The sequence below is a fragment of the Mustela erminea genome, chromosome 1 (genome assembly GCF_009829155.1).
Source record: "Mustela erminea isolate mMusErm1 chromosome 1, mMusErm1.Pri, whole genome shotgun sequence".
Taxonomy (NCBI): Eukaryota; Metazoa; Chordata; class Mammalia; order Carnivora; family Mustelidae; genus Mustela; species Mustela erminea.
The window spans coordinates 164,233,121-164,248,622 of NC_045614.1; the positions used below are offsets into that span (position 1 = coordinate 164,233,121).

General features: G+C 38.7%; 1 protein-coding gene and 1 pseudogene across 1 annotated transcript in view; both read left to right on the forward strand.

Annotated features, from left to right (window-relative positions):
• Positions 1–15,502, forward strand: part of MORC1 (MORC family CW-type zinc finger 1) — a 181,096-nt gene that overhangs the window by 77,812 nt on the left and 87,782 nt on the right. The window contains exon 14 of the mRNA XM_032344363.1: positions 51–205. Coding sequence (XP_032200254.1) covers positions 51–205 — 155 coding nt within the window. The remainder of the gene's footprint in view (positions 1–50; positions 206–15,502) is intronic.
• On the forward strand, positions 2,424–2,924 carry LOC116594366 (annotated as a pseudogene).

A 15,502-nucleotide genomic window follows, 5' to 3' on the forward strand; every position in this document is an offset into this window, starting at 1 on the left:
CCTTAGCTAAATTTCACAGAATTTACTTCTGTATTTATTTATTCTTCCAGACTTGGTGCAGGTGTGGTTGGAATTGTTAATATACCCTTGGAGATCATGGAGCCATCCCATAATAAGCAGGAATTTCTCAATGTCCGAGAGTATAATCATCTTCTAAGAGTCATGGGACAGTACTTAGTCCAGTACTGTAAGGACACTGGGATCAGTGAGTATTCAGTAGTAAATAGTAAGAGATACTTAACAGGGAGTCATCTTGTGTGATTTCTTTAAGCTGGAATGATTGCACTGATTTAGGTAACTGGTAGCCCAAAGCCCTGAAAGAGAGTTCCTTTTATTTATAAAAATAATAATATTGGGGTACCTGGGTGGCTCAGTTGGTTGAGGTCTGCTGTTGGCTCAGGTCATGATCCCAGGGTCCTGGGGTTGAATCCCACATTGGTCTCCCTTCTCAGTGGGGAGTCTGTTTGTCCCTCTCCCTCTGCCCCTCTTGTGCTGTCTCAAATAAATAAATAAAATCTTTAAAAGATAATAATAAGTAAGAGAGATGAGAGGGGAGTCAGTCTCAAAATCTTTCCCAGAATATTATGTGAAAAATATGAAAAATATAGCAGCAGATTAAAAACTGTAAGAGGAGGGCAGTCAGCAGAAAGCTGATCGTAGAGGAAGGAAGCAGAAGTCTACTTGAAGAAGGCCTAGGGGGTCACTCTAAGAGTCTGCTGTGTGGGAAGGAGCACATATGTCCACACAGACTGAGAAGCTCCCTTAGCATTGTTGTGTCATGCCATAGCAGAATCATTGTTGACCTTGGATAATTGTGGATATGTGTTAAACCTTGTTTTGTAAGACTAACAAGTCTAGGATATGTTAATGAAAATTTTGACTAAAAATCACTGAAACAAATATATTTGGAAACTTAAAAAAAATCTGATTTATTTATTTATGAGAGAGTGTGCGAGCCTGTGAGCAGGGGGGAATTGCAGAGGGAGAGGGAGAAGCAGGCTTCCAGCTGACAGGGAACCTGATGCGGGATTCAAACCTAGGACTCTGGGTCATGATCTGAGCTGAAAGTAGATACTCAACTGACTGAGCCACTCAGGCACACCCCCCTTTCTAAATTTTCATTTTTTTACTTATGAGAGAGAGTGTGAATGCGTGAGCAGTGGGGAGGAGCAGAGGGAGAGGGAGAAGCAGACTCCCAGCTGAGCAGGGTGCCCATATATTCAGAAACTTAAGATAAACTTTAGTTATCTGGAAAATTCGGTTTATTCAGACTACTTCACTTTCCAGAGATACCTGAACAATGAGATGGTGTGCTGTGCATTAATGAAATAAACTTCCTTTAAGTTATGCAGACATAGGGCTTCATTTATGGAAAGAAATAGGCTACCGTGTTCAATGATTTGCATGAAGTATGTATAATTCATGCATATCAAAAATTATGTCTCTACCCTTGAGACAACTTAAAAATCTTACTGCTCTACTTGAAGTCATGATTTTAGAATATTTTCTTTTCTTTTGTACTCACTTAGCTCGGTGCTGAAATTTTCTTACAGTAGCGAAACAGGAGAGTGTACAGGAACTCAGGGGAGAAGAAGGGGAGTGGGAATGAAGGTGCGGGCACAGATTTCCTGCCAAAGCTGGGTTTTCTTGTCCTGGTCTAAAACGTACTTAGAGTGAGCAACAACAGCATCACCTGAGAGCTTGTTAGAAATGCAGCATATCAGACCTGCTGGCCTACACTCAGCATGTCAGCAACATCTCTAGTAATCTGTAGGCACAACTGAGTTTGAGAAGCACTGCTCTGAAGAGTATATCCATGTAATATTTGCTTAGCATAGACATACTTTTTCCACATGTATTTTTTTCTCATAGACATGTCTGAAGTTATACTAAATGTAGGAGTGAGTACCTTATTTGGCAGGTCATGCTTAAAGCTGTAGAAAGCAGAGGATTATCAGAAGAAGATCTAAATCAAGGATTTACTTTCTTGTCTTGAAATGCTAGCATGACATAGTACAAAAGAAAAAACATTAAGCCTTTGAAAGCTGCGTGCCTTCTCCATTCTCATGTTTTCTCTGTAATCTCTTCCTTGTCTTGTTCATCCTTGCAATAAGGAATAACCTCAGAAAGAGGCATGAAACTTAAAGGTGATAGGATCCATCTCCATCTGGCCCAACTTCCCCAGAACAGTCTTAGTGAGTTCTGTTCTGGGGAGAGCTCTCTTGAAGCCCCTTTTCCTGGTGGGTTTGCCCTCCTAACAACTGAACTTTCCACCCTTGTCTGCTTCCTCCCCTCTGTGTAACTCCCCAGCCCTATCCCAACCTAATTTTTTTCAGAAACTTCTCAGTGGATGTACTGGGATTCAAAAGTAAGTTAGGTTTGGCCTTTTGTCCAGAACTGTCATCTTCTAGTAAATCGCCAAAATGACCAACACAAAGAGAAAGAGGAGAAGTACCCGCTGTGTTCTCTAGGCGTTGTAGAAAACATGGTGGTGTTCCTTTGGCCACATACATTCAAATCTATAAGAAATATGATATTGGGGATCTCAGAGGAATGGGCACTATTCAAAGAAGAATGCCCCACGAATGTTACCATGGCAACACTGAAAGAATCTATAAGGTTACTCAGCATGCTGTTGGCATGGTTGTAAACAAGTTAAAGGCAAGATTCTTGCCAAGAGAATTAATGTGTGCATTGAGCATATTGAACACTCAAGGAGCCGAAATAGCTTCCTGAAGCCTTTAAAGGAAAATGATTAGGAAAAGAAGGAAGCCAAAGAAAAAGGAACTTGGGGTCAATGGAAACACCAGTATGCTCCAGCCAGAGAAGCACACTTTGTGAGAACTGATGGAAAGGAGCCTGAACTGCTAGAACCCATTCCCTATGAATTGTGGTTTGATAAATGTAAAGAAAATTTAAAAAAACTCAAGGTTATAAAAATGTTTCTTTTTCTTTTTAAAAATTTTATTTATTTATTTGATGAAAGCACAGTGAGAGAGGGAACACAAGCAGGGGGAGAGGGAGAGGGAGAAGCAGGCTTCCGCTGAGCAGGGAGCCCAAGGCTGAACTCGATCCCAGGGCCCTAGATTGTGCCGTGAGCTGAAGCAGATATATAACGACTGAGCCACTGAGGTGCCCCAAAAATGTTTCTCTTAATTGAGTAGAAATATGGTGTCCTTTCCCCCCAAAAAATATTTAAAGCAAAAAAAAAAAAAACCTGTTAGGTTTGTATTTTAATTATTAATGCCATATTGTTTTCCTAATTTCATAATTGCCTAGGAATTGATTCCTGGCTGGGGGTACTTTTATAAAAGGTATTCCTCAAGAAGGACGTCAGTGAGTGGAGAAATGAGAGCGAGCATGTGTGTGTGTTTACATGACAGCCTCATCTCAAAACTTCTTATTGAACTGAATCAAGTAATCAAGGTCAGAATTGGTAGTCTCGGGAACTGTGCTGAGGAGATGGGCTTTCAAGTTCTTTGTGTATTAATTCCCAGAGGAATAACCAAAGTTATCTAATGCTTCCTAATACTCTAAAAGCCAGTATTATAGGGCACATAGTTTTAATGAAAAGTATTTGGGTAGATTTTTACTTTATAAATAAAAGATGTAGTCTCTGTATTTGCTATAAATTTGGTCTGTTTTTATGGAAAATTGAGGCCTTGTAAAAATCAAATCCACAGAAAGGGAAATGGAGAGGTAATGACTTTGTGTCATTTATCAAATCTGCATTTATGTTTGGCACAGTTGATGCTAAGAACCTCAAAAATATTTCTCTTGTCTTTAGTCTGACCTCACCTCACTGTCTGCTACATATTTCCTGAAGCTTTATGCATCCTTACAGTGAAATAGAGGTATTGATCATCAGCTTTTTGGAGTAGGGAGAGAAGGGGAAGGAAAAGATAGAAAACCATCAAGTGAAATTTGGATTTGAAAGGAAGCAATTACACAGAAATTTATCACTAAAACTTTTCTAAAATGGATCAGACAGAATACAGCTGATGTGCTAAGGGAAACCTGGGACATAATAAACGCGACCTCTCCTAGCAGAACTCAAACAAGAGGGCTGCAGAGGGGCAAGGAAGCTAAAAATCGTATAAGCTGGTCACCCCCCTGATGCTTTAATCTCCTCTACCTCACCCACTCCTGCCCCAGGCAAGTGGACCACCATTTTAAGCCTGGGTGAGGGTTTCTTGTGAGAGAAAAATTGCTACTTCCTGAGGCAGCCCATGAATCTCTACACAATTGTATTAAAAAATTACATTTTCATAGCAGAGTCACATCTGTTCCTCAGATGTTGTTACATTCATTTACCTGTGGTAGGCACAGAGTGTTAGAGGACTAACAGATCAGACCAGTCCAACCTCTCTGGGAGTCTGCAGTCTAGCAAGGCTAACATGATTTGACAATTAGAAGTAGGATTTGTGCCCAACAGAGAAGAAGCCAGTGCTCTGGAGCCAGAGAGGCCTCCATGAGGAAGTGATGTTTCCTGAAGGATGAGGAGTCCTTAGCCAGATCAACAAAATTTTTCCCTCTTGGGACCATGAAGGATAGGCCTAAATAAAGCCTTTCTAAATGACAGGTATTTGAGGACAATCTTTCTCTTTTCAGCTTTATTTTATCATAACATTTCCAAGTTCTGTTGCTATTTTTCATTTGATGAGGGTTAAATATATTCACCATTTTAATGTTATATTTTATGAAGTGTGCTGGTCATGTAAAAACAAAAATTTCAGAGGAAACCCAGCCTCGAATAAAATGGGATCATCTCTTTCTTCTTAAGTTGTTGTAATTCTACTATTGAAGCCTGATGTATTAACTCTCAGTAAGCACATTATTGGCTTTCAGTGTCTTTATTGCCAATTAAAATTCTTAATAAAATTTTTTATGTATTCTTGTTAACCCATACATCTCATCTTTTTTTTTTTTTCCAGTGTTTTTGGACCCTAGATTAGAATCCTACATTTAGTCCTATTAAATGCTATCACCTTATTAGGCCCATACTTTCAGGAATCTCTTGTTGACTTCTAACTGATATGCCATTTTTCCAGATAAATTTGGCTAGTATTTTCTCTATAATTTCTTATAAATCCTGCTGCAAAGGAGAGAAAAATCAAGCACGTGGCCCTCCACTGTTGACATCCACTGAGAGAGAATATACTGGATATTTATTAGATTGGATAAATATATTAATCAATTACAAATCTTCCTAGTTAGGCTGTCATTTCGCTTACATCAGTGTCTCAGTTTGTGTATAATTTTGAGAGTGAGAGATAGTATTTGTTAGATGGAATAGTTTAAAAAAAATAGATAATGCTTTACATCTTAGGTTGGGCTGCTATAACAAAATACTATAATCTGGTGGCTAACAAACAGCATGAATATATTTCTCACAGTTCTGGAGGCTGGAAGTCCAAGATCAGGGTCCCAGTATGGTTGGATTCTGGTGGGAGCTGTCTTCTAATTTGCAGACTGCTGCCTTCTTATATTCTCACCTGGTAAAAAGAGAGCTTGCTCACTCTCTGGGCTCTTGTAAGGGCACTAATCCCATCATGAGGGTTCCACTCACATGACCTAATTACCTCCCAAGGACCCCACAGCCAAATACCATCACCCTGGGGATTAAATTTCAACATATGAATTTAGTGGGGTTGCAAACACTCAATCCATAACACTAATAGCTATAATTAGCTACTCAGCGACAAATATTGTTTCTCTTATGATATGTTTCCATCTATAAGATCTCAGAAAAGCACTACAAGAAGAATGAAATGGGACATCTCTGCTAGGGATACATGTTGAGTGAGGAGGTCTATATAAATATTAAAAGGGACTATGAGTCAAGTTTATTTGGAGATGTAAGTCAAAGAGTTAGAGAGAAGAAGGGAGTTGAGGGAACTTGGAAGGAGAGGTGAACCACGAGAGACTATGGACTCTGAAAAACAGTCTGAGGGGTTTGAAGGGGTGGAGGGGTGGGAGGTTGGGGGAACCAGGTGGTAGGTATTGGAGAGGGCACAGATTGCATGGAGCACTGGGTGTGGTGCAAAAACAATGAATACTGTTACACTGAAAATAAAAAAATAATAATAATTTGTATCTCTTTTTTAATTCAGTTTTTCAAGGTACAGATTTTATGTATTCTATTTCATTTTATATATATATATATATATATATATATAGTTTTAGATTTTATTTATTTATTTGACAGAGATATCACAAGTAGGCAGAGAGGCAGGCGGGGGGGTGGGGGGAAGCAGGCTCCCCGCTGAGCAGAGAGCCTGATGCGGGGCTTGATTTTAGGACCCTGAGATAATGACCTGAGCTGAAGGCAGAGGCTTAACCCACTGAGCCACCCAGGTGTCTCTAAAAAATATATTTTCAATATTATATGTTATTTTTAAAGAGTTTATTTATTTATATAAGGCGGAGGGAAAGAGAGCATTAGCTGGGGGTGGGGGGGAGGACAGAGACAGACAGAGAAGCAGACTCTCCACTCAGCATGGAGCCCTGACCGAAGGCTCCATTCCAGGACCCTGAGATAATGACCTGAGCAGAAGTCAGACACTTAATGAGCCATCCAGGTGCTTCTTATATGTTATGTTTCATTTTGAAATTTTTCATTTTGGTATTAATGGACTGCATTGTTTCACCAGAATTCTTATGTTTTAGTCCAAACCCCTAATACTTCAGGATCTGACTGTATTTGGGGCCTTTGAAAAGGTGATTAAGTTAAAATGAGGCCATTAGAGGGGTGCCTGGATGGCTCCCCTCTGCCTTAAGCCCTCTGCCTTTAGCTCAGGTCATGATCCTGGGGTCCTGGGATTGAGCCCTGCATCGGGCTCCCTGCTCAGCGGGGAGCCTACTCCCCTTCCTCTCTCTGCCTGTCTCTCTGCCTACTTGTGATCTCTGTCAAATAAATAAAAATCTTGAAAAAAAAAAAAAGGCCATAGAGTGAGCCCTAATCCAGTCTGACTAGTGTCCTTATAAGGAGAGGAAATTTGGACAGAGTCTGTGGATGGGTGTCTGCAGAGAAAAGATGATGTGAGGAAATAAATTTCCATCATTTACACCACCCAGTCTGGATTTTGTTGTTGTTATTGGAAGCCCTAGCAAACTAATATATATGGGAATTTGTGAAATTAGAATTAAAGAGAATATTATAATGAAACCCATAAATCTATCATCCAGTCTCAACAGTTATCAACTCCTGGTCAAACTGGTATCATCTATATTCCTCCTACTCCTCAACAACTAGATTATGAAGAAAATTCCAGACATTGTATGTCAAATATATTTATCATGTTTTTTTTAGTTTTTAATTTTTTTAATTTAATTTTTTCAGCCATCCGAGACTCACTGTTTATGCACCACACCCAGTGCTCCATGCAATACATGCCCTCCTTAATACCCACCACCAGGCTCACCCATCCCTCCACCCCCTTTCCCTCCAAAACTCTCAGTTAGTTTCTCAGACTCCAGAGTCTCTCCTGCTCTATCTCCCCCTCTGATTTCCCTCAATTCACTTTTCCTTTCCTTCTCCTAATGTCCTCCATGTTATTGCTTATGCTCTACAAGTAAAAACCACAATAATTGGCTCTCTCTGCTTGACTTACTTCACTCAGCATTATCTCCAGTCCCGTCCATTTTGATATAAAAGTGGGTTTTCATCCTTTCTGATGGAGGCGTAATATTCCATTGTATATATGGACCATATCTTCTTTATCTTTTTGTCTGTTGAAGGGCATCTTGGCTCTTTCCACAGTTTGGCGATTGTGGCCATTGCTGCTATGAACATTGGGGTATGGATGAGCTTTCTTTTCGCTACATCTGTATCTTTGGGGTAAATACCCAGTAGCGCAATTACAGGTCATAGGGAAGCTCTATTTTTAATTTCTTAAGGAGTTTCCACACTGATTTCCAAAGTGGCTCCCCAGCTTGCATCCCACTGACAGTGTAAGAGGGTTCCCCTTTCTCCACATACTCTCCATCACTTGTTTACTGTCTTACTAATTTTGGCCATTCTAACTGTTATCTCAGTGTGGTCTTGATTTGAATCTCCCTGATGGCTAATGATGAACATTTTTTCATGTGTCTCTGAGCCATTTGTCTTCTTTGGAGAAGTGTCTGTTCATGTCTTCTGCCTATTTTCTGACTTTATAAAAGAAAGAACTCTGTTTAAAAACATAATCACAATACAGATATAATACCTAAACAACTATCAATACTTCCTTAATACAATTTCTAATTATTTTACAATATAATTCATGGTCCTTCTTACCTATCCCCACTTTTCTTTTTCTCCCTTGTTTTCCCCTGCAATTTAATTGTAGGAAAACTGGACTGGTTGTTTCAGTTTCTACATGCTCTAAATTTTGCTAACTGTCTTCCTGGATGGGGTTTAACAGCTTTTTTCATTCTGTTGATTTTTCTTTTTTTTTTTTTTTTAAGATTTTATTTACTTGTCAGAGTGAGAGAGACAGCACGAGCGAGCACAGGCAGAGCGGCAGGCAGAGGCAGAGGGAGAAGCAGGCTTCCTGCCAAGCTAGGAACCTGATGTGGGACTTGATCCCAGAACATTGGGATCATGACCTGAGCCAAAGGCAGCTGCTTAACCAACTGAGCCACCCAGGCATCCCTCTGTTGATTTTTCTGCAAATGAGTAGAATCTAGCAGCTTGACCAAATTCAGACTTGGAGTTTTTTCATTTGTTTTTTGTCAAGATGCTTCATAGGTAGTATTGTGTTCTATCATCAGATTGTCTGATTCTCTCTCTTTTAATATGAGCAGTTAATGGTCAGTGCTCAGATCCCTTAGGAGTTCCAAATCTTGTATTTCTATCATATTTTTATCATTTATTAGCTCTAAGACTTCTGTACAGAAAAACTGTTTTCATCTTCCATTTGGTCACCTATGCTAGTTTGTATTTAACCATTTGACAGAAACAACATAGAGCTCTATACTGATTAAAAAAATAATAAACTTGTATTTTTTAAAAAGGTTTTATTTATTCATGAGAGACAAAGACAGAGAGAGAGAGAGGCAGAGGGAGAAACAGACTCCCCACTGAGCAGGGAGCCCGATGCAGGACTTGATCCCAGGACCCTTGAATCATGACCTGCCAGAGGCAGAGGCTTTAATCTATTGAGCCACCCAGATGCCCAGAAAACTTGTATTGAGTAAAAGCTTGATTAGAGATCAAATTAAAACAACAAAAATGATAAAGACATTTACCTGCCTTATAGGACATAAATATGTTTTAAATAAATATGTATAAATAAATATGTTTAAAATAATTACTTCATGTCAGTTTTCAGCAAATAGCAGGATGGTTCAGGAGTTCACTGAATTGGTTTCTGTTCTAAAAAAATCACATTTTATCCATTTATACTGCTTTCACCTGGTAATTGAAATTATCACCATCGACAGTGGTTATGCTTCCTTTTCTTTCTGACTGCACTTGTATTATTATCATGATAATGACATTTTTTACATCTACAATGAATTTTCATGCTAAAATATCTCAGAGGATCTTACTTATATTGCAAATAAAATATTAAAAAGCCTGGTGGCCGTCTTTTGTCTGGAATTAAATACACTCTTATTCTTCCAGTCTGATTTCCCTTGCCATACCAGGAGCAAGACCTCAAAACTCTGTTAGTCCACTTTTGTGCACCTTTATTTAGTAAAGAAGAGTAGGTTTCATCTTCATGAATTTAAAACAGTGCAGCCAGCATTAAACATATGTTGTATTAACAAAAAAAAGTAGGTTGCATTGGCCAGGGTCAGAGTGCACGGAGGAAATCCTCGTGCTCCCCATCCTGAAGTTAAATGGTCAAACCATGAAGATTGATCATGTCCAGCCCAGAGTACCTACACAGCACGTGAATCATGTCCAGCACAGAATACATCTGTTCTGTCAAGAGCTCATTGGGATTATTCAAGTCATGGTGGATGGTTGGCAAGTGTTGGGAGAGGGTCATCTAAACATCAGGTCAATTTTTGTCTCCTCTGGAGACTGGGGCCTGAAAGTCTTGCTCCTGGGCCAGTGCTAGTATTTGGGTTTGCCAGTGGCAGATTACTTCAAGCAGTGGGTTGATCTGAAAAAGGCTTACAGCTTCACCATGGGCTGCCGGCCCAGTAATGGACTTCTAGATATGAACAAGGGCATCAGCCTGAAACACACAGGCACTGATGATTGTAAGAACATTGCCACCATCATGAAGATACTTGAAAAGCAAGGCTTCATTATCAAGCAGACCTCACCATTCTGATTGGTGGAGGACAAGAAGGGGCAGGACAGGAAGCTTCTTGGCCTAGCCCAGAACCTTCCTTTCCTTCACCAGAAGGGAAAAGGGAGAGTAGCACAGCTCTACATCCAGGGTGTCCCACAGCCTTCCCTGTGGGCTTATGCCCTGGGTAAGGACTTGGCCACTTGGCCCTTCTGGAGAAGACACTTTGTGCCCCCCACCCCACCCCTCAACCTCAGCCCAGTATTAGGGGGATGGGGGACCTAGGTACTCACTGCCTCCTCCCTGGTACACAGGTTTCTGCTGGAGCCACTAAGCTCCCCCTGAGCCCCCTCCTGTCTGTATTGCATGGTGTTTGCTGCCCGCAGCACTCCAGGACAGATCAGGCCCAGTCTTGGTGTCTCTACCTCTATCCCCACTGTGAACGTACCACTGAGTAAAGTCAGGGAAATGAGAAAATTAAAAAAAAGTAACTTTGAATCTTTAGATCTCTAAGGACCTTAGGTCGGTGGGCTTTGTGTATGTCTGAGCAAAGGAAATCCTGGTAGAAAGATAAACTTTGCTAACCCAGATATTTGAGAGAGTGAGCTGGTTGGCTAGGCAATTGCCCATAACAACACAGGACTCTAGCACTATGCTTTAGATTAGATTATTATGTCTAATTTTAATTTCCCCACTATAGAGGGAATTAGAAAAGTTGAGTGTATGAAAAGAAAAGCAGTGAAAATGATTAAATAAGAATATAATCTAAAAAGAGAAAGTGAAAGTTCTTTCTTCCTGAGGGAAGACACAAAAGAAGCCTAACATTTGTCAGTTTTGTTTCTAAAGGCTTGTTGTCAATGAGGCCCCTAACCCTCTTCCTTCTAGGGTCCAGCGCACACAATGTCATTTTTCTGAGCTGGGAGCCACGCAGCCCTAGAGGATTCTAGAGTATGGTTTGGAATCTTCAAATCCGTGTCTACCAATAATTGTCTAAAGTGGCATTATACCTTACATATGCATATGCTACAGTTTTTCCAGTATATATAGATGTAGTTTGGATAGTAAAATCTAGAATCACATAGGAGTGCTATTGAATTCAGTTAATTTTTTTTGTCATGTTATTTTCTCAGGTAGGGGGGTGGTTAGTGGTTCTGAACTTTGTGTGTGTGTGTGTGTGTGTGTGTGTGTATAGCTTATGGAGCTTCTCATGGGAAACCACTGATACAGAACAAGAGAAAATGATGCTATGTTGCCAGGTGAGGTAATGAAGTTGACACTTCCAGGGACTTGGCCCAATTCCTCAGATTCCTGGAGCTCTGTCCTGGAGCCTACTGTGCTCACAGCAGAGTGAAGTGAAAACATTCTGGCCATGGCTGCCACCTACTTCTGCCACTGACCATCCTGGTGGAGTGAGACTTGCACAACCCACTCTGCCCCACCCGGGAGCCAAGGGAAGCTATGGAGGTCTGTTCCCTGGGAACTATGTTGAATCAATCATGCACTATACTGATTAAATTTTTTGCTTTTAAAGTAGGTGGTTCTTATTACTCAGTCATACTGTGGGACTATTATGGTTAACAGAATTGTCTTAAAATGTTTTAAAATGTGCCCATACTTTCAGGACATGCTGTTTTATTGATATAACTGAATGTCTACCTGTAAGCATACATCTTTGAGGCAGTTTGTGTATTGCTAAACAGCAATTTATACAAGAGGCTGTCTGTAACTGATTATGCTTATGTACTTACTTACACAGTTAACTTTATGACCAGCTTAAGTATTCTGGGGGTGTGGGGTATAATATTTAACAAATCATGATTCAGATTGTACCATTACATGTTCAGTGCAGCATGGTTACTAACGCTATGTCAGACTAATATTAAAATCAGAAAATTTCAAAAAAAAAGGGGGGGGGGGCAGCTTCACCAGCACTGAAGACCTCTTGCTTTGCTGTCTTTGGGCAAGTGGTTATATAGCAGCTGTCATCAGGTGCCCTGCTGACACTTTAAAGCCGCCATGGCAGCTCTCTCTCGTTAGTAGCCTTTGGCTTCACAGTCCTCCGCAAGAGTGTACAGGTCTCACTATGAACTGATTGGGGTTGGCATGTTGGTTGAAACCAGTTTGCCACCCCTATCTCAGCAACTCCAGCATGAATATAAATGATCAGTGATCCCACATGGATCAGCTTAGGAAGGGTCTGATGTCTGGCTTGGCTAAGAATGAGGGGTAATGATAAACAGGACAATTTCAACAGAGCAGGAGGCATGACTTAAAATCCGCTGAGAAGGGATATGTAATTTCTATCTCAGGAGATCTTTAAAAATAGAATATAGTCATCTATTTAGTTGCGGAACTACCTAAAGTTGGGGACCTGATTTAAGTACCTTCATCTTACAGTTTTCCTGGTGCTTTGATTTTGTAACTGTTGTAACCTTCCTTATTTTGATTGAAACCATCAAAGCTTTGCTTTGGTAGTTTATTACTGAGTTTTATTACTTCTTCTCTTGGCTAATTGATTCCCTGGATGTCTCTGTACATTCTATGAATAGATGTGAAACTGATATCTAGGAAGGTGTTGCATTTCTCTTCCTTTTAAGAGGCAGAGTCTTTGTGAACTGCTCTTTTAGTTACTGGTGTTTGGCAAATATTTAGTAAGTTACTGCACCAGTTCCCATTATTTTTTCTGAGTTTTAAAAGTCTCCTGAAAAATTAATTAGATTAATTTAAACATTTGGAATCTCCTGAATAAAGTACTCTGTACATAGCTAGCAGTAAATTAAATTTTCAGTTCTCAGATACTCGTCTAGAAATTAGGACTTTAATTCTGTGTTCACTAATCCCTGATTATTCTAATTTAACAAGCTTGTTGGTTATTCAAGCACAAATCTCAAGATAGGTATTCTTTTATAATTTTGAATATTGTCTGTGTGCTTGCAGTCATTTCTTGTTTATAAAATAAATTGAATTTTTAGATAAGAATACCTTTAGGATATTAATATAATTTTGAAATTAATAAAGTTTGGGTTATCTACATAGTAGCCTTTATAAGTATGTGTATTAAGATGTATTTTAAAATACAAGTATTAAGATGTATTAAGATGTATTTTTAAAAATCAAGTACTTTTCAAATTTTGGAAATTTCACCTCTTTTAATGCCTAGATAAAAGGACAATTTAAAAATCTTCATCAAGACATTAGCAAAACATTAACAAAAACATCAGTTATTAAGGACACATATATAACCAAATGTCCATAATTATATACCATACCATTAGCCAAAGCCAACTTAATATCATGAATGATTATTAATTTTACTATTCCTTTCCAGACTAGAACAAGAATTTTTTTCCAGCTTTATTAGAATATAATTGACAAAAAGAGTTGTATAAACTTAAAATATACAACATGATGATTTGATATGTATATACATATACATATACATTGTGAAATATTTACCACAATCAAATTAATCAACAATCCTTCCCCTCACACAGCTATCCTTTTGCATGTGTTTGAAGGTAGAATGCTTAAGATCTGTTCTCTTAGCAAATTACAAGTATACAATACTAATCATAGTTGTCATGGCATACATTAGGTCCTCAGAACTTACTCACCTTATTACTGAAAGCTTGTACCCTTTGACTAACATTACCCCAATTTCCCTACCCCACAGCTACTGGCAACCACCATTCTACTTTCTATGAGCTCAACTTTAATTTTTTTTAGATATCTACATATGAATGATACCATACAGTGTTTGTTTTTCTCTGGCTTTTCACTTAGGATAATGGTTTTTAAGTTCAATCATGTTGCAGATGGCAGGATGCCCAACTTTTTATGGCTAGATAATATTCCATTATCTAAATCTAACCATATTTTCTTTAACCATTCATCCATCAATGGACATAGAGGTTCCATATTTCTGTATGTTGGCTATTCTCAGTAGTGCTGTAGTGAACATGAAAGTGCAGATACCTCTTTGAGATACTGATTTCATTTCCTTCAGATGTATATCCAGAGGTGGGATTTCTGGGTCATATAGTAGTTCTATTTTTAATATTTTGAGAAACCTCCATACTGTTTTCCATAATGGTTGTACCAATTTACATTCCCACCAACAGTGTGTGAGGGTTTCCTTTTCTCCATATCCTTATCAGCACTTGTTATCTCTTCTCTTTTTGATAATACCCATTCTGACAGGTGTGGGGCGATATTGTGCTTTTGACTGCCCTTTGCCTGACAATTAGCACATTTCCATGTACCTTTGGCCAACTGTCTATTCAGGTCCTTTGCCCATTTTATTATCAGTGTGTAAGTGTTATGTTTTTTTTTTTGCTATTGACTTGTGTGAGTTCTGTGCATATCTTAGATATTAAGCCTTTATCAATAGATGGTTTTCAAATATTTTCCTCCTCCTGTATGTTGCCTTTTCATTCTGTTGATTGTTTTTTTTGCTGTGAAGAAGCTTTTCAGTTTGATGTAGTCCCACTTGTTTTTTGTTTGATTTTTGTTTGTTGTTATTGTTTGTTTACTTTCCTTACCTGTGCTTTTGGTGTTGTATACAAAATAGACCTGTGTCAAGATTTTCCCCTATGTTTTATTCTACGAGTTTTACAGTTTCAGGACTTATTTTTAAGACTTTAATCCATTTTGAGTTAATTTTTATATGTGATATAAGATAGAGCCCAGTTTCATATTTTTGCATGTGGATATCCAATTTTTCCAGCACCATATATTGAAGAGATTGTCCTTTCCTCAATTGTGTGTTCTTGGTACCCTTGCCAAAGATTAGTTGACCATATATGAGTGGGTTTATTTCTGGACTTTCTATTCTATCCTGTTGGTCTCTGTTGTGATACAACAGTATCCTGTCTGTTTTTATGCCATCATCATACTGTTTTAATTGCTATAGCTTTGTAATATGTTTTGAAATCAGGAAGTGTGATGCCTCCGGCTTTTTTCTTCTTTTTTTCAAGATAGTTTTGGCTTTTCAGAGTATTCTCTGGTTCCATACAAATTTGGAGATTGTTTTTTATACTACTTTTGTGTTGACTCTATAGATTGCTTGAGTAGTATGGACACTTAAAAAATATTAGTTCATACAACCCAAGAATGTGGGATATCCTTCCATTTATTTGGTATCTTTGCAATTTCTTTTATAAGTGTCTTATTGTTTTCAGTATATAGGAATTTTACCTCCATGGTTAAATTTAATCCTAAGTATTTTACTGTCTTTTTATGTTATTGTAAATGAGCTTGCTTTCTTAATTTCT